The sequence below is a fragment of the Phaseolus vulgaris genome, chromosome 2 (genome assembly GCF_051622355.1).
Source record: "Phaseolus vulgaris cultivar YP4 chromosome 2, ASM5162235v1, whole genome shotgun sequence".
NCBI classification, from domain to species: Eukaryota; Viridiplantae; Streptophyta; class Magnoliopsida; order Fabales; family Fabaceae; genus Phaseolus; species Phaseolus vulgaris.
The window spans coordinates 4,330,324-4,348,245 of NC_143499.1; the positions used below are offsets into that span (position 1 = coordinate 4,330,324).

General features: G+C 36.0%; 2 protein-coding genes across 9 annotated transcripts; one reads left to right on the forward strand and one right to left on the reverse strand.

The window, feature by feature from the left end:
- Positions 1–2,831: 2,831 nt before the first annotated feature.
- Positions 2,832–11,431, forward strand: LOC137810363 (protein NETWORKED 1A). 2 transcript variants are annotated; one of them, XM_068611590.2, is made up of 5 exons: positions 2,832–3,518; positions 3,969–4,050; positions 4,181–4,410; positions 5,942–9,879; positions 10,004–11,431. In XM_068611590.2, exons 3-5 carry the CDS (start codon positions 4,311–4,313, stop codon positions 11,156–11,158), a joined length of 5,193 nt encoding a protein of 1,730 aa, XP_068467691.2. In that variant the 5' UTR covers positions 2,832–3,518; positions 3,969–4,050; positions 4,181–4,310; the 3' UTR covers positions 11,159–11,431. The 2 variants fall into 2 exon arrangements, with proteins under 2 accessions (XP_068467691.2, XP_068467692.2); XM_068611591.2 differs by lacking the exon at positions 3,969–4,050 and having other exon boundaries at positions 2,952–3,518; positions 4,051–4,410.
- An 840-nt stretch (positions 11,432–12,271) lies between these two features.
- On the reverse strand, positions 12,272–16,471 carry LOC137810369 (uncharacterized). 7 transcript variants are annotated; one of them, XM_090298133.1, is made up of 8 exons: positions 16,106–16,430; positions 15,803–15,854; positions 14,281–15,651; positions 14,099–14,158; positions 13,935–14,016; positions 13,806–13,857; positions 12,954–13,018; positions 12,272–12,783 (listed from the first exon to the last, which is right to left on the reverse strand). In XM_090298133.1, the coding sequence occupies exon 3, from the start codon at positions 15,592–15,594 to the stop codon at positions 14,419–14,421; it is 1,176 nt and encodes a 391-aa protein (XP_090154259.1). In that variant the 5' UTR covers positions 15,595–15,651; positions 15,803–15,854; positions 16,106–16,430; the 3' UTR covers positions 12,272–12,783; positions 12,954–13,018; positions 13,806–13,857; positions 13,935–14,016; positions 14,099–14,158; positions 14,281–14,418. The 7 variants fall into 7 exon arrangements, 5 of the variants coding, with proteins under 5 accessions (XP_090154259.1, XP_090154257.1, XP_090154260.1 ...); XM_090298131.1 differs by having other exon boundaries at positions 14,267–15,651; XR_016518377.1 differs by lacking the exon at positions 14,281–15,651 and having other exon boundaries at positions 16,106–16,471.
- Positions 16,472–17,922: the final 1,451 nt, after the last annotated feature.

Genomic DNA, 17,922 nt, shown 5'->3' on the forward strand with positions numbered 1-17,922 from the left:
TGTTACGCAAATTCAATAATTAAAAAAAAACTAAATATAAAAAAATTCAATCAAAATATTTATTACTTTTTAAATTATTATCAGAAAAAATGAATATAAAAATTCAATAATTATAAAAAAAAAAAAAAAATTAAATAAACCATTTTATTTCAAACATAGTCAAACATCAATAATTCAATTAATATAAAATATCAAACATCAACTTTCTCTTTTTTCGGGTCAGGGGGTCAACCCGCCTCATTCCATTGTTGACCTACACAGACGGTAAATTATACAGGACGAGAAGTGGGTCAACAGATTGAATTATTAAGTCAGTCCCGTATTGTCTTCCCCAATGAATTCTAGTTGACTATTATAATAAGAAGTGAACTTTAAGATAATGTTTTCATATCCAGTACATGTATACCGTGTAAAAAAAAATGTCTTTATTTCTAATTAAACTGGAGTTTCAAACAAATGAATCTATAAAGAGTGTGAATGTTTAAAACGTTGGACGTTGGACCTGATTAAACTCTAGTGCTAGTATGACACATGACGTTTAATTATATTTTGGTTTAGTTATTAGTGGTAGAAGTGTATCTGAAATGAGAATGGGACCATGCATTGCACAGGGTGGCTTCTAGATTTGGGAATTGGAAGACTTGTTGGTCTTGAGGTAGGTTAGGGTTGGGCTGCTCTTGGAAGTGGAAATTAAGATGACAGGTGGATTAGATAACCTAAATTTCTCATCAATATTGTGTGTATCATTCTCAATTTTTTTTCATTTTTCCTTAAAATGAGACTTAATTTTATACTTAGATTTCTATGATTGAGTATGTGTTAGTGACAATGGTTTGCGTACAACCAATGATGTTCACACAGAATGGGAAATGTGAGGAGTAAAATCACATCATGTGGGTCGCCCTTTGCAACCTCTGCAAGTACTCTCTTCAAACCATTTCACTTTGGTTGGTTAGTAACATCAAATGAACTCCTACCACCAAAACAAATCAAAGAAATCACTTTTTTCTTTCAAGTTCTTCTTGCAACAACATTAAACATATGTAGTTCTATTTTACCAGTATAGTATCTGTACTTGTACAAATTTACAGAAGAAGAAGAAGAGAGTGTCTTCAAAATTCGTTCTGTCTTGCACTTTTCGTTCTTTCTTTCCTCTATCAACTCCTTCTCTCGATCATTTGTGTTTTTGGAATTATCTTCTGGTCTCTCGTATGGAGGTTGTACCTGTATGAATTCTCCTAAGCTTAAGTCAGTCTTTGTATTAATCACTCATCAGAAAACTAAACTATTGAACTAAATACTCTATATATTTATACTACTTGTTAATCTTGTTAATGAGCCTATTGAACCTCTCATATCATATTAAATCTTCTGCTTATCCTTTATTAACTGATTTTCTATTTTATAATTCTCTTTAACTTTGAATTAGTTTTATTTATTTTCTTTACACGTCTCTTTTTAAAAGTGACACATGTATGTATTTCCACGTAAGATTTTGAGTAACGTCTTTCTTATTCTTTATTCTTTCGATTTCTCAATTTTTCAACCTTTGGACCCTTCCGGCATAGTTCAATATTATTTTCTTACATTACATCACATCATTCAAAAGTATTCCCAATTCTTCTGAAAACAAAAATCAAAAGTGTCAACTAGCTTATCTGTCATGAAAATGCAAACTCAACTTGTAATGTGTATTGTAAAATAGTAGGCTTCATAATTGTTTAAAGCATTGTATTCTACAAGAGACAAAGTCTTGCAACCACCACACCTTTTGACTTTAGAATCCCACTTTATTCCAAAATTTATCATTCTATATATATGGAGAATAGGAAGAAAAATAGATATGAAACAGCAAACCTCATAATTAAATTACAAACTTTGTATTGCAATCAAATACTCTCATAAATTGTCGGTTCAGTCAAAAACAAAAACATGTAGCTGGAAGCAACCAATGATTGTTTCTACATTAAACACTGCAAGAAACAAAGATCATTGCCACAACTTTAACAATGTCTTCAAGATGCATTAAACAAAGGTATTATTCTTCTACTGCAATCACTCTATCTTTTAATCTCTTTTCTCCTTTGAAGGACACTCCATGATTGAAAACTAAAACAACTAAACAACTTCATTAGGAAATTCCTTTGAAAACCAACTAACTTTCTAAAACTTTTACTTGTCAACCTTTCAATGACAGTGAACACAGTCAAATAAATTCAGCCTGTAAAATTTCTAATTTCTTTTAACTCCATAGGAGTTTCTTCTGATTCATGAGATAAACCACTAACACAAATAATACATAAATAGTTATTTAAACTAATCAAAAAATTCTGATAAAGTTAATGGTTATACTTATGTGTAGTAGGTTATGAAAATTCGAACACTTATCTTAAATGACGTATATGTGTCAAATACACGTATAAGATACCAACACTTATACGATACATGTAAGATACGTATTGATGAAGTGTCCAATTCTAAAAGTATTTGTTGTATTTCTGACAATTTTAAAAATAAAAAATTTATTAATATTCTAAAAACTCAAATTTATTGTATAAATTTTTATTATGATTATAAAAATAAAAAATAAATTATTTTGAAATTGTTATGAAAAATATCTTTCTACTTAAAAAAAAATTTAAAACATATTTATGCACATAAATTTTTATTGTCTGTTTATGTATATCTGTGTTCATGTCTGTATCAAGATACGGATATATCTATCAAATGTTCGTGTTTCTGTCTTTAAAATAATACGAAAGTGAACATTTTTTCCCCTGAACGTGTGAATGTATTTATATATACTGCAATTACATGATTTAGATTTAAAAAAATGATTTTCTTTTGGAAAAAGAAATCCCTTGATTCCCGGGGATGATGAGCACTGTTTATGTTTGAGAATTTCAAAGTGAGGAGAGGTGAATAATAATGCAGTCCATGACTGACAGAGCACACAAACCTGATGAATAGGACCTGTTTATAATGTTTAATTACAGTGATTAAAACATAATCATGATTTTGGATCCCATTAACGTTTGTTGAAATGGTGGAGTCTTCTTGATATGCATTTGCACGCATCCTTTCCTTAGAGGATACTGTAACACTAATTATTATAATAATCTCTCCAAAAGAACATGATTATCATCAAAACCACAGCACTCACTTTTCCGTGCTCTGTCTGTGTCCATTCTCCTTTTTTACAGTTGACGAGTCATATTTTGTCAGAGCCGACACGACACAATTCTATATTGCCAATACCCCACTTCAAAGATTGCCACTTTGTGTCTTCCAGATTGAGAAAAATGGGGTAAGATGGAAGATTTGCAGCTGCTGGGGGTTCTGTTTTCAGCATCACAGCTGCTGGTGAAGAACCAGTTCTCCGATTTCATCCTTCTGGGCTGTGCTTCATCCCAATTGCCCCAAAGAACCATACTTTTTATGCTTTTCTAGACACCCATTTGCTTGGTTTGATGGTATTTTGTTCCTTGAAGTGGTAGTTAATCAAGATCATTCGCTTGGTGAGTACTTGATCCTTTTGCTCAACTCATAAATTGTTTTGCTCATCACCACTACCTTTTGATGCACCCTTTCTTTTCCGTGACTGCAACTTTTACTGTCCATTTCTCTTTTCTCTTTTCACTATTCATGATCATCGATCAGTTTTCATAGGATCCTCCTACCTAATATTCTTTTTGTATACTTCCTCTTCTCTAACATTATATGTTGATCATAGAAATTGCTCTTGCCTGTGGACAATTTTTCATCAATTCTTTCCATACCAAATAAAGAAAAAAGTATATTCTACTTGTGGTTGGATTTTGGAACCCTTTTGCATTAAGAAGTATTTTGTTTTATCTAATGCAATTGATAATGATGAAGGATTGATGCTTCTTCTTCTAGCCATTCCATATTCCATGCTATTCTGTTACCCTCTTGTTTACTCTTTCTAGTTCCCTTCTTTGTGGCAGTCCTCCGAGATATCAAATTTTCTGAGCAGCTGAAACAAGAGGTCCCTTCACTGATCAACTAAAGCTGTGTCCAATTTGGCAGGTAATGGAACGGAAAGGGTTTGCAACTTTTATATACATTAAGCCATGGGAATTAAGTTGGACTTCTGATGAATCTGGAGCAATCCTTGTCAAATGTACTTGTGTTGATCATGACATTCATTTGATGACAGGTACACAAAATGGTGAAACAGTCCTGAAGAGTCTCAACTTAGAAAGATATGATCTTATAGTCTAGCCTGGATCCAGTATTAGGCTTTTGGCAAATCAAAACTATTTGTGTTGTTATAATTTGCTGGAGTGATGGCAACCTTGTCTCATTCTGAGTCCCGGCGCTCATATTCTTGGTGGTGGGATAGCCACCTACCAAAGAATTCAAAATGGCTTCAGGAAAACCTTACAGGTGTGTCTTCTTCCTCTTTATCTCTCCCTCTCTCTCTCCATGTGTGTGTGTGTGTCTAGTATTGGGGTGGAGGAGTCTTAGTATGTTGTTTTAAACTTGTTACATTATCTGGTTTGAAACTTTGAGTTCAATGTGCTACCATAACAAGAATACAGAAAAACAGAACCAGGGCTAATTTTCACTTAAAAGTCCAAAGAACAACTTTCTGCAGTCAGCAATAAGAGATTACAGATAGAGAGCCCAGGAAAAAATCATTCAGGTAGCTTTAAGATGAATGAACAATTTGAGACCATAATAGAGGTCCACAAACTTTCTGGCTACCCATCCTAACTTGTTCATTGTAATACAAAATTCATCACAATCATACACTTCTTCACTGTAGCAAAACTCATAAAGATCAATTGCAGTGATAACACAATAGCATGTTGCCAATCAAATCATTTTGTAAAACATCACATATCTAATTTCTCTTTCTCTCTCTGGGAGAGATGTTATGGGGGAAAAGTTAAAGAAAGTAATTCATGTAATGAGTGACGTAACGAAAGAGAAAGAGATTTGAAGAAAAATTAAATAATAGAAAAAGTGTATATGTTCATAATTATTACTATCATTATTAGTTTTTTGAAGATTCCCATTAGTTTTCTCTCACAAGCTTAGGGTTAGTGTGACCTAATTTCATTTTAGCATCTTTAGCAGATCTATCCTTGGTTGGTAATGTAATATTTTGTGTCAAAATCAAAAAATCTTGTACCATTTTATCATAAAATAAAATCATTATGTCTGTTTAGCATCATCAGTCTTCTAGAAGACAAAAGTGTGAGCCATCAACTACCCAGCAGGAATAATATATTCACTTTGCATTTTGCTGTTTGGATGCCAACATAATCATTAAATCGGAATTCATTACGTTTAAATTAATGATGAATATTGAGGCTCAAACTAATTGATGAGCATGCATATATGAACATGGTTCTTAATTTTCTACAGTTATTTTTAAAAAATAAAAAGCAACTCCAAATTCAGCAAAGCAGATATGAGATTAAATTTGTTTGTAACTCTCTTTTGTAAAACTGAAATAACAATGATACATAGCGTATCCAAGGATATAAATACGAAGACAAGCTTATTACAGATGAGTAATTAAAACTTTATCAATAAAAAGAAAGCAAATTGGCACTTGAAGGCATTACACAATATTTCCTTTTCATGGGGTGCTTGTTCTAAACACAAACCAATGTTGAACCATTTTTTTTTTATTTTCTTGGACTCGTTTTTCAACTTTGTGGCATTAGAAGTTATGCAAAATATGCCATCTAAGAAACTATATGAACCTGTGAAATAAGAAAAAGTTGTAAAGCAAGACATGAACAAAAGCGGATGCAGACATTTTTTAAATAATAAATCTCGTTGTTATGTTTTGAGGAAAATGCTATCATATGTAAGTGAGAGTAATAAGGAAATGATGTTGATTAGTGACCATGATGCATATCTTGGTTAATATATTAACTGAAGTGATGATATTTTTATACAGACATAGATAGCAAAGTGAAAGCCATGATCAAGCTCATTGATGAGGAAGCAGATTCATTTGCAAGGAGGGCAGAAATGTACTACAAGAAGCGCCCGGAGCTCATGAAATTAGTGGAGGAGTTCTACCGAGCATACCGTGCTCTAGCAGAGAGATATGATCATGCAATGGGGGAGCTACGCCATGCCCATAAAACCATGGCAGAAGCATTTCCCAACCAAGCACAGTACATGCTGAATGATGATTCACCCTGTGTTGAATCACACACCCCAGGAGTGCCTTCTGCAATAAATTCTGAGTCTGAGCATTCAGAGAAAGCAGATGGTGAAGTTCAAACCTTGAGGAAAGCCCTGGCCAAGATACAGTCCGACAAGGATGCTATCTTTCTTCAGTATCAGAAGAGTATGGAGAAACTATCTGAAATGGAAAGAAACCTTAATAAGGCACAAAAAGATGCAGGAGGCCTTGATGAAAGAGCGAGTAAAGCTGAAATTGAAACTAAAGTTCTGAAGGAAGCCTTGGTACAGCTAAATTCTGAGAAGGATGCTGGTCAAGTTCAGTACAACCAGTGTCTAGAAAGTATAGCTAAACTAGAGACTATGCTATCTCTGGCGCAGACAGATGCCAAGGAATTTGATGAGAGATTTTCTAAAGCTGAAATCGAAGCAAAAAATCTAAGGCAAGAACTAGGCCGGTTGGAAGCTCAGAAAGATGCTGGTCTTCTTATATGTAAGCAGAATCTTGAAAAGATTTCGGTTCTCGAGGCCAAGGTAACCTTTGCTGAGGAAAACTCCAGGATGTTAAATGAGCAACTTGAAAGAGCAGAAGCAGAAATTAAAGCAGTGAGAAAAAAACTTGCTGAACTGAATGAAGAGAAAGAATCTTTAACTCTCCTTTACCATGGAAGCTTGGAGAAAATATCTAAAATGGAGAATGAAATTTTGCGTGCCCAAGAAAATTCTGAAAAACTCAGTAGAGAAATTGAGAAAGGGGCTGAAAAACTTAAGACTGCAGAAGAACATTGTGATATGTTGGAGAGATCAAATCAATCTCTTCGACTAGAGGCTGAAAATCTCTTGCAGAAGATAGCCATGAAGGATCAAGCACTTTTAGAGAGGCATGCTGAGATAGAGAGGCTGCAGACTCTAATGCATGAAGAGCATTCTCACTTTCTTGAAATTGAATCCACTCTGCAGACTCTGCAGAAGGTGTACTCTAAGTCACAGCAGGAGCAAGGAACTCTTGTTATGGAGCTTAAATATGGGCTTCAGTTGTTGAAAGACTTGGAAATTTCCAAACCAGGTTTTAAGGATGAAATTCAAGAGAGTGTGGAAGAAAACAGGATGCTGAGCGAATTTACTTTCTCTTCCACTAAGTCAGTATTCAGAAGACAGCAAATGGAAATCTCTAAATTAAAGGAGATCAAAGAGAAGCTTGAAGAAGAATTCGTTACAAACTATGAAGAAAACAATGCCCTCCAGCAGGAAGCTCATCAAATAAAGAATGATATCCAGCACTTGAATAATAGATACCATGCTATGCTGGAACAACTACAGACTTTAGGTTTGGATCCTCAGTGTTTTGCAGCGTCTGTGAAAGATTTACAAAATGAGAACTCAAATCTAAAGGAGGTCTGCAAGGTGGAACGTAATGAGAAAGAAGCTCTTCTGGAAAAGTCAAAGGATATGGATGAACTTTTGATAGAGAACGCCTTAATGGAATTTTCCCTTTCAAGTTTAAATGATGAACTAAATGGACTAAAAGCAACAGTGAAGAAATTTCAAGAGTCTTGCCATGTTCTCCAGGAAGAAAAATCTACTGTGGTTGATGAGAAATCAGCTCTACTTTCACAGTTACAAATAATCACCGAAAGTATGCAGAAGCTATTGGAGAAGAATGCCTTGCTGGAGAAGTCACTGTCTGATTCGAAGTTCGAGCTGGAAGGTTTGAAGGCGAAATCAGGTGAATTGGAAGAGTTTTGCAAGTTGCTAAATGATGAGAAGTGCAATCTTCTAAATGAAAGAAGTGTTCTAATTTCTCAGTTGGAAAGTGTTGAGTTTAAACTAAGTAACTTGGAAAAGATGTTCACAAAATTAGAAGAAAAATATGCAGACTCGGAGAAGGACAAAGAAAGCACATGCAATCAAGTACAAGAGCTCCGTGCTTCAATTTTGGTGCAAAGGGAAAAGCATTCTAATCATGAACACTTAAGTGAAGTCCGACTGACAAATTTGGAGAATATTTTTCATGCACTGCAGGAAGAACTGCGGTTGGGGAAGATAGAATTTGAGAAAGAAGTTGACAAAGCTGTAAATGCTCAGGTAGAGATGTTCATTTTGCAAAGTTGTATAGAAGATTTGGAGGAGAAGAATTTGGCCTTATTATCTGAATGTGAAAAGCATGTTGAGGCCTCAAAATTTTCTAAGGAAGTTATCTCCGAGTTGGAGACTGAAAACTTTATGCAACTGATAGAAGAAGAATTTTTGTTAAATGAAATTAGAAAGCTTAAAAAGGCTATTCATCAAGTGTGTGTGGCTCTTCAGATTGATTCATATGGTGGGCATGACAAAGGAACAAAGCAAGAGAAAATACCAATATTGCATATTTTGGACATCATTGAGGGCTTCAAAAGTTCTTGTGTGAAAAGCCAAGAGGAGAGGCAGCAGCTCCTTCAGCTACATCGATCTCAGAGAGAAAAAATGGAGTCAGAGAAAAAGATCACGGAGCAAGAGTTTGAGAACCTGAGAGAGAAGAATGCAATGTTGCAGAAAGAGAAGGTTGAACTCCTGGAGAAGAACAGCCAACTGAGGACTGAAGTGGCCAATGGAGAAGAAAGAGCCAATGCATCAAAATTCAAATTGGCGGCTTTAGATGCAGAGTTAATAGATTTGCAAAGAAAAAATCAAATTTTTCAGGAAGAAAATAGTAAGATGCTTGAGGAAAAGAATTTACTGCTTAGGAGTGTTTTGGACCTAAAAGGTGCAATGTCCGTGGCTGAAGATGAAAAAAGCATAATTCTACAAGAGGTGCTAGCTCTAAGCAACCTCAACTTGGTTTATGAAAGCCTTATCACCGAAAAAGTCATCGAGCAAAAAGCACTTTCTGAATATCTCGGCAGCAATCTTAGCCGTTTAAACAGTGATCTTCATCAGGAACTTGGTATGTTAAGGAAAAAGTTTGAGGTGAAAGAAGCAGAGAATGTTTATCTCAATGAGTCTACTGAGAGGATGGATAAAGAGCTGCAGGAAATAAAAGATTCAAATTGCCATTTAAGTCATCAAGTTAAAAATTCAGAGAATCTTCTCAAGAAGAAAGATGTAGAGCTGCTAGATATGGTAGAAAGGTTGAGGGCTGCAGAGACATCGAATGAAGAGTTTTGCAGATATATTGAGGAGCTGAAGATGGATCAAGAAGAATCAAGATTGGCCAGATTAAACCTTGACAAGCAGATTCTTGATCTATCAGAAAATTGCATGAATAAGAAAAAAGAAATTGAACACCTTCATGAAGAAAATAGAAGCTTGCAGTCTGTGATGAGATCATTACTTCATGAAATTGAACAACACAAGGCTAGGGAGCAAGCACTGAATTCCGAGTTGCTGGAAAAAACAAATGAATTTCAACTTTGTGAGGCTGAGGCTGCTGCGTTTTATTTGGAGTTTCAGATTTCATCAATCAGTGAAGAACTGTTGAAAAGCAAGGTCACTGAACTTACTGGAGTTTGCAAGAGGCTTGATGATGAAGGTGCTGCAAAAGGCTTAGTGATTGAACAGATGATAGAAAGAGTCAGTTTACTGGAAAAGGAAATTAGAGGGCTGAAGGGGCAGTTAGCTGCATATACTCCAATGGTTACTTCTTTGAAAGAGGATTTTGCATCCCTAGAGCACACTTACTTTCTTTGCACCAAAAAGTATTTTGCTGCAGGCAACAGGGGGAAGAAGGTATCATCCTTTTTCAACTAGATATTATGTACTTTTGTTTTTCTCCTCCTTCTCTTGTCAAAACAGCTTATGTAGTTCACTTATATTTTCTACTTATCTTTGTCTACCTTGAATGTTTATCCAGGATGTAGCCACTGAAACTTGTGTCCAAGAAAATAGCCATCAAAGTTTAAGAGGAAATGAAAGTATTTTAGTACCAGATGTGGTTGAAGATTTGCTAAGCATCCAGAAAAGGATTAGAGCAGTTGAGAAGTTTATGATGGAAGAAGTTGAAAGACGAACGAAGCAGGAAAATCTGACTGCAAATGTGGAAGCAGAAGCAGTATCAGAAATGACAGAGCACTCAAATTTCGAAGCTGCCACTTATCCAGAAATTGACAACAGAAAAGTGGTGATGAAAATCAAGAAAGACAACAGCACACGTGGCCATAATGCATGGAGAACAAAGTCTCAAAAACGGTTGATAATGATAGACATTCCACTTGATAGCTACAAGGATGATCCAGACTACAGCAAGTATTGCAAGAGAGAGCTCAGTAGGAGCAATGACCATATGCTTGAGCAATGTGAAACTGATCAGCATGATGTTACTGAAGATACCAAAATGGATTCTACTTCAGTAGAAGATGTAACTACATGGCATGACTCAGAAAAATGTCAAAATTACTCTTCAGAGCTGGAGAGAGAGAAGGAACTAGGGGTTGACAAGCTAGAGCTATGGAAGACTGGAAAAGAGACAAGTGAAGATGGCAAAAGGAGGATCTTGGAGAGGCTTGCCTCAGATTCTCAGAAGCTGGCCATTCTTAAAATGACTCTGCAAGACTTGAAAAAGAAACCTGAGACAAAGAAGAAAAGCAACAAGGTAAACGAGATTGAGTATGAAACTGTGAAAAGACATATAGAAGATGTTGAGGAAGTTGTCACACAACAAATTGGCATATATGATCAACTGGCAAAGGATTTTGAACAGTGCACATCCTCAGCTTCAGACACAACAAACACAAAAAAGTTGGAAAAGCAGGAAGTACTCATGCAAAGGAAAAAGTTATCAGAACAGGCTAGAAGAGGTTCTGAGCAAATAGGAAGGCTGCAGTTTGAAGTGCAGAACATCCAATATATTCTGCTAAAAATGGCTGATATTAAGAACAACCACAGAATCTGTAGACCAACAACAGGGGTGTTGCTGAAGGACTTTATTCGCATTGGGAAGAAAAATAGCAGAAGGAGGCGTAAGGGGTGTGCTTGTGGATGTTCAAAGCCTTCAACTAATGAGGAATAAGTCAGATACAGTATGTTGTGAGTACTTTCCTTGTGTTGGGATGTTTCTATAACTAGCATATCAATTGTTAACATAGCTAGTGAAATTGAAGGTTTGTCATGAGAAATAAGAGAGTATTCAATTTAGGCTTATCTGATCATAGCATCTACTTGAAGATCTGTATGTATGTATGTATGTTTTAGCTTCCCAAAGAATTGTACTGAGTGACTTGTATGAAGAATTGCATTGTAACAGTCAATAAAACTCTCCATGCAATCATTAATTTGCACTGTATCACTTGTGTTTACTTGTTGACACGTGTAAGTTTTGGTTTTTGAATAATTTTTTGTGAAAATTTCTGGACACGTTGCAAAAGTTTCCATGTGTGCTCCCTGTATGTTATAGACTGCACAAAATATTTGAAGTGGTGCATAATAATTGCACCTGATATAGGGGTTTTCTTCTTCTTGAAAGTTATTTTCAATTTAAGGTTTTTAATAAGTTTTCAATTTGAATTTTAAAATGTCAAGAAAAGTTAAACAAAAATGTTATGGATCGAATGAAAAGAAAACTGTGTGGATAAACTTCTTGTAAGTTACAAATTAACTTACAGGTCCTTCAACTAAATCACTTAAAAAATACCTTTTTGTTTTTGTTTTATGAAATAAGTTATTATTTTATAGAGAAAACTATGGGCTTTTTTTTCTGAACTTCTTCCTTTTAAGAATACAAACTAAAACAAAAGAAGTTGCACCATTCACACTCATTAAATCACACTATAAAGACTAACATAAAAATGAAGAGATGACATTATACAATATATAAGTATAAAAAGAACTCATTTGTGAGATTTGTTTGAAATATCTAACCTATCCACACTAGTTAACTGTGGACCCAGTGAGTTGAAAACATTCCCATTAATATTGAAAAATGAACATGTAACAAAATTGGATCAATAGTCAAATAAAATCTCCCAAACGTGGGGAAGAATGGAGAAACTTGTGATTTTCCAATTACAAATTCCAAAATAAAAGGGACAACAACTTTAATGACACACACTGCTCTATTATACATCCACCAATATATTACAACAAGAGTTATCAGTATTATTAGATTAGAGCTTGGATTCCATGCTTTCACATACAAAACCAGAGATATTTGCATAACTCAAACACTTCCAATATATTACAACAATCACAAAAATTATTAATTAGTATTGGTAGTAGAGCTTTGATTCTTTAAAATATTAACTTTACATAGAAAACCAGAGATAGCATAACTCAATATACATCCTCCAAGCAATATATTACAGCAACTACAAGAATGATTAGTATTGGTAGAGCTTGGATTCCAGGCATAAGTCGGCTTTCCATTGGTGAATCCCATGAGCTTCTCTGAAATCTCGTGAATGAGCATGATTAACCATTAGAGATGCAGAAGGAATTAGGTGAAGAGGTTCATCAGATTCCTTCTCCAACGCACCCAGTAGACAACCAAGGGAGGTTTGGATGCCTAACTTTTCAATGCTTCCTGCACCAAGCTCCATTTTTGTTCTGTGCTCAATGTTTCCGATATACTCACAGCATATAGGATCAAAGACATTATATATTTTCCATTGAAAGTTGCCTTTTTAAAGCAGCAGGGACCTGATTGTCAAAGACATTATAAATTTTATCACCTCCATGTCGCCTATAGGGGTTAACAAATTATTGTTGTTAATTTGAGAAAAGGAATGAAGCACAAGGATGATTCAGAAGCAAAAGGGATGCAGGTAGTGAACTAATTTTAAAATAAATAAATGTGCAAAAATACATACACGTCATCAAGATGTTCTTTGAATATTTGATCAAATGATATTTCCATGATTGAATACAACTTTCCCTGCATGTGATTTGCAGTCAATCATTTGAAAATTCAGATATAGAATGCTACATTAGGATGAAAACATACTAATAAATACATACTGATTCATAAACACACTAATAAATAGGTTCAAGTTTTCTAAGAATATTTTATATCTCGTTAAAATATAAAATTTATATAGTAAATGTCAAGGTGTAGGAATATATAATGATTGACTAAGTTCAATTTACTAAAACAATGACACAATTATTGTAGTAATAAAGGGCAGTTATTGACAAATCAGTTGCAGATGTAAATGTAATTCACGCAGACACATGCACAGTGCAATGCTCGGCACAACCATGCTGGCTGCACCAAGAGAACAAACCACACTATTTGTGTCATCAGAAGTACCTGCTATATTCATCACTTTCTACAACTGCCCCAATCAATATAACAACATATAATATAATAGTATAATAATACTTTCACTTTAACTACCACCAAATCAAAACAACACAACAATCCATACAAATGTTTTGACATTTTTTTACAAAAAAAATGAGTAGATTCAAAGATAGGCTGATAAAAGAACTCAGATGAGTAAGGAAAACATCATATCCAATACCAAATAACCACCTTCAGCAATTAACTGGGCAATTATTTTATTAGGATCTGCAACATAGATTATTCATCTTCATCATTATTCAATATACTTCAACCACTAGAGTATTTTTGCCCTCTATAACTTCAATATAAGTATATTTAGAATGATGATTCCAAGTTAAACGCAAAGAAATGAACATGTTAAAGCAATAATTCTCACAAAATAACTACAGGGCTCCATACAGCGACACTTGTACCAGCATCACTTTTGACTGCAGCATAATCAAACCATTATCAGACACATTGACTGACCCATTATGTGACCAAAACAATTAAAAATGCACCATACCTTTTGGGAAAAGGTCATTGCATTCATACTTCAATACATCAATTTTCAAAATCTGTCTGATATGAGTTATCAGTGGTATTATCTGCATTGGCCACTAAGAGTAAGTTTCTAAATAATGAAACCAAATTAGAGTAGCTCCATATTCGATGTTCTGTTATTATTACCTCAAAATTGTAGCTAAACAGATATTCACATGGTACACAAATATCCAAAACAATGTGTACCTATATTGCAAGAAATTCAACATGTTTATATATATTAGGATGGATATACTAAAGTAATTAAATGTAAACAATAAGAACAATGCAGCAAAGCAAGGTAATATGACATACTGTAGAACTAAAACCTGGATTTCTTGCAATCCTCCAACAAACATAGATTCTAGGCTGTATGATACACAAACGTGACCTCAACATGTGAGCTGACTGAACACAAACACATCCTAGGACCAATTGTATCATATCATGGCCTAATGAGGTGGTTGTCATTTGTCGAGCTCCAAAACACCATCAATAGCAACAGCCACACACCCAGACCTCCCTTCCCTTTCTATAGCACATTGCACAATCTTACCCCACATTCCCATCTTGGGCACTAACCCGTTCCTCACCATATCCCTAACAACCCACTCAACCTCCCCAACCACCCCCCTCTCACAAAACCCCTTAACCAAACCCTTATAAGAATCAAAACTAGGCACAAAACCTTGTACCTCCATCCTCTCCACAACCTTCTTAGCCTCCTCAAACCTCTCACCCTCAACCAACCCACACAAAACCTCATTATAAGACCCCCCATTAGGACGCACACCCTTCCCCATCATCCCCTCCAACACCCTCCACCCTTCATCCACCCTCCCTCCCTTCCTTAACCCCCCAATCAAAACATTGAAAACCGCCGCATCAGCATCCACACTTCCACCCTCCATCCTCTCCAGCAACGCAAAAGCCTCATCCATCCTCCCTCTCTCACACAACCCCTTCATCAGCGTCGTGTAGGTCAGCGCATTTGCCTCACACCCCAGCCCAGGAAACTCCTCCAGCACCCTAAACGCAGCATTGAACTCCCCCTGGGCACAGAGCCCCTTGATGAGGATGTTCAATGAGCAAGCATCAAGAGTCACGCCGAGCTGTGGCCCATGGAGGAAGAGGTCGTGTGCCGCGCAGTAGAGGCGAGTGTTGACAAGGAGGTTGAGGACGAAGTTGAATGTGCGTGTGGAGGGGGGGCAGGGCATTTCGTGGAGGGTGCGAAGCACGTGGTCCACTCGATGAAAGGAGTGTGCATAGGCTTTGATGAGTGTGAAAAAAAAGTTATCAGAAAAATGACGTCTCTGGGGGCGGGGGAGGGTGAAGGTGTGGTGAAGGGTGAGGAGTGGGTTGAGGTGTTGGGCCTGCGCAAGTTTGGTAACGAGGGTGGTGCAAAAAGGTTCAGTGGGGTCAAAGTCCTTGCGGGAGGTGTAGAGGTTGAAGAAGGAGAGGGTGGAGGAAGGGTCTGTGAGGGAGGTTAAGAGGGTGCTGGCTTCTTTTGGAGTGAGCCAGTCTTTGTGTTTCAGGCGCGCCAGAATGGCGGTGTCACCGTTAGGGGTTGTGGAAAATGGGGACAGTAACCTCAGCAAGGTGAGCTTCAGAGGGACAACACGACCAAGAGTTGGTGAGATCATTTCTGTTCTTGCTACGTATGTGGACTGTTCTTGGATGGATTAATACAATCATGGATACTGAAAATTTGCAGTAATGCACATTCAAAGCACATCAGACATGATGAAGAATAACTAAAAGTGCGCAACACTGAAGAAATGAGATTATGTAACAACAAAATGGAAATTAAAAAAAAAAACAAAGAGAGGAGGATTTGTTTAAAAATCGTACCCTTCAACATATGCTAAATGTAAGGGTCCACCCTCTCAGAGGACATTATACCCTGCAGTTCAAAAGAAAGAGAAGTTAGATCAATAGTCAATGAAATCTCCCAAACAACTGAGAGAAAGAGAGAAAGGTTCTTATGGTTTCAATTATCAATAAATAACACAAGTAAACAATTGAAAAACCGCATAATCCACAACCCAATGGCTGCACTACATACATAAGCTGCAAAAGAAATGAAGATTAAAAAAACTGAGATCTAAACACAACAAATATCCAGAATACAAAGAAAGGTTTATGGCACCCAACCTCACTCTTGTGAAGCAAAGTATGTGCTTCTGCCCAATCAATAACCTTTCATGCACAATTTAGTGGGGAAAAACCCATCTTTTCTAGTAAACATATAGCAATGCATTCAGCATTTGACATTCCACGGTTTGCTTCGCCGATAAAATATATTTGTGAAAACGAGATTCAGCTTAAATTGTACAGGTAAAGGGGCTAAAAACATGAAGAAGAAAAAGATAAAGTGTAGAAATAAGATCAGGGACCTTGAGGAAGAGAAAATCAGGGAAGAAATGAATTTTTCTGGGAGTGGATTATTTGTATTTGGTGGAAGTCCCAAAACGTCATCGTTTTCGGATCCATGTGAAACCCTAACCCTAAAGACACCGTAATAACTTTCATGGCACGTGTGTATATATCTATATGTATATAAATTTTAATTTCTTTAAAAAAAAATTCTATTTTATTTTTAAAAAATTTTCAAACCTCTTTTTTTAAACACTTTTATTTTGAAAAATTTAAAATTTTCAAACCTTAAAGCGTTTTTGAAACACTTTTATTTTAAAAAATTTAAATTTTTTTAAATTTTCAAAACTCAATTCACACGATAATGAATGTCTGGTCAAATTTTTAGATAAAAAAACTCCAAGGAATGAGGCGTAATAAGTCCCAGTCCGAGAATGAACAAAACTGGTTTTCCAAAAAATGAAACGTCCTGAATTAACTGGGATCAAACAACATATGAAAGTACTAGTGTGAATGTTTCCTGTTCTTACAACAAGGACCAAGAACACTAGAATAAGGTTGATAATTAACTGGGATCAAACAACATATGAAAGTACTAGTGTGAATGTTTCCTGTTCTTACAACAAGGACCAAGAACACTAGAATAAGGTTGATAAGATCAACTCCTTTACAAATCTTCCGAACTTGGGCTGGACTCTCTCGGCTTCTCCTCGAGTTGGGCTCTCGGCTTCTTCTCGGGTTGGGCTCTCGCGGCTTCTTCTCGAGTCGGGCTTTCGGCTTTTTCTCGGGTTGGGCTCTCGCGGCTTCTACTCGAGTTTGGCTCTCGGCTTCTTCTCGGGTTGGGCTCTCGCAACTCCTACTCGTTTGGCTCTCGGCTTCTTCTCCTCACAGGTGGGTGTGTGTACCTGCAAGGCGCTCCGATGCCAAAGTCAGATATAGTTTTATGTTCATCAGATCAATTGAATTTTACTTACCTCTTGAGTTGAACCTCTATTTATAAGGCTCTCTTATTGGGCTTAAGAGTTACTTGGGTCTTTTCTTTTTGCACCTAACATTTTGAAAACACACACCTGTATATTTGGGCCCATCTTATGGGCTTTGCTATAATCACTAATTTAATTTTACTTATTTACTTTTTATATTTAACCTTTCGGTTGAGACTTTCGGTACAACCTTTCGGTCGAGACTTTTGGTACAACCTTTCGGTTGACCTTTCGGCCTAGACAGTACACTAGCCCCCAGGCATGAGGATTTGAAAAAGACGTTATGCCTAATGAAAAGGAAAAAATTTGTATTTAATACCTTTCGTATCAAAGTATTGCCTTGTTTCGTATACTTTTCTTGATTATGCCGATTGACATTATGAGTTATAATTGTGATATCGTAACGCTTCGTTTGGAAGGGTTTTTTGTTTTTATTGATTCAGAAAGATTGAACTGAATACTCTCAAAAGGTATAATGTCTTCTTCAAGCTCTGTTTCTATTTCTGATGAATTTACAGAATTTTTGGACATGAGTAACGAGGCTATCAGGAAAGTAATTGAGATGAATGAGGATATTCATTCAATTATTTCATCTGCCATCATTTCTGTTGT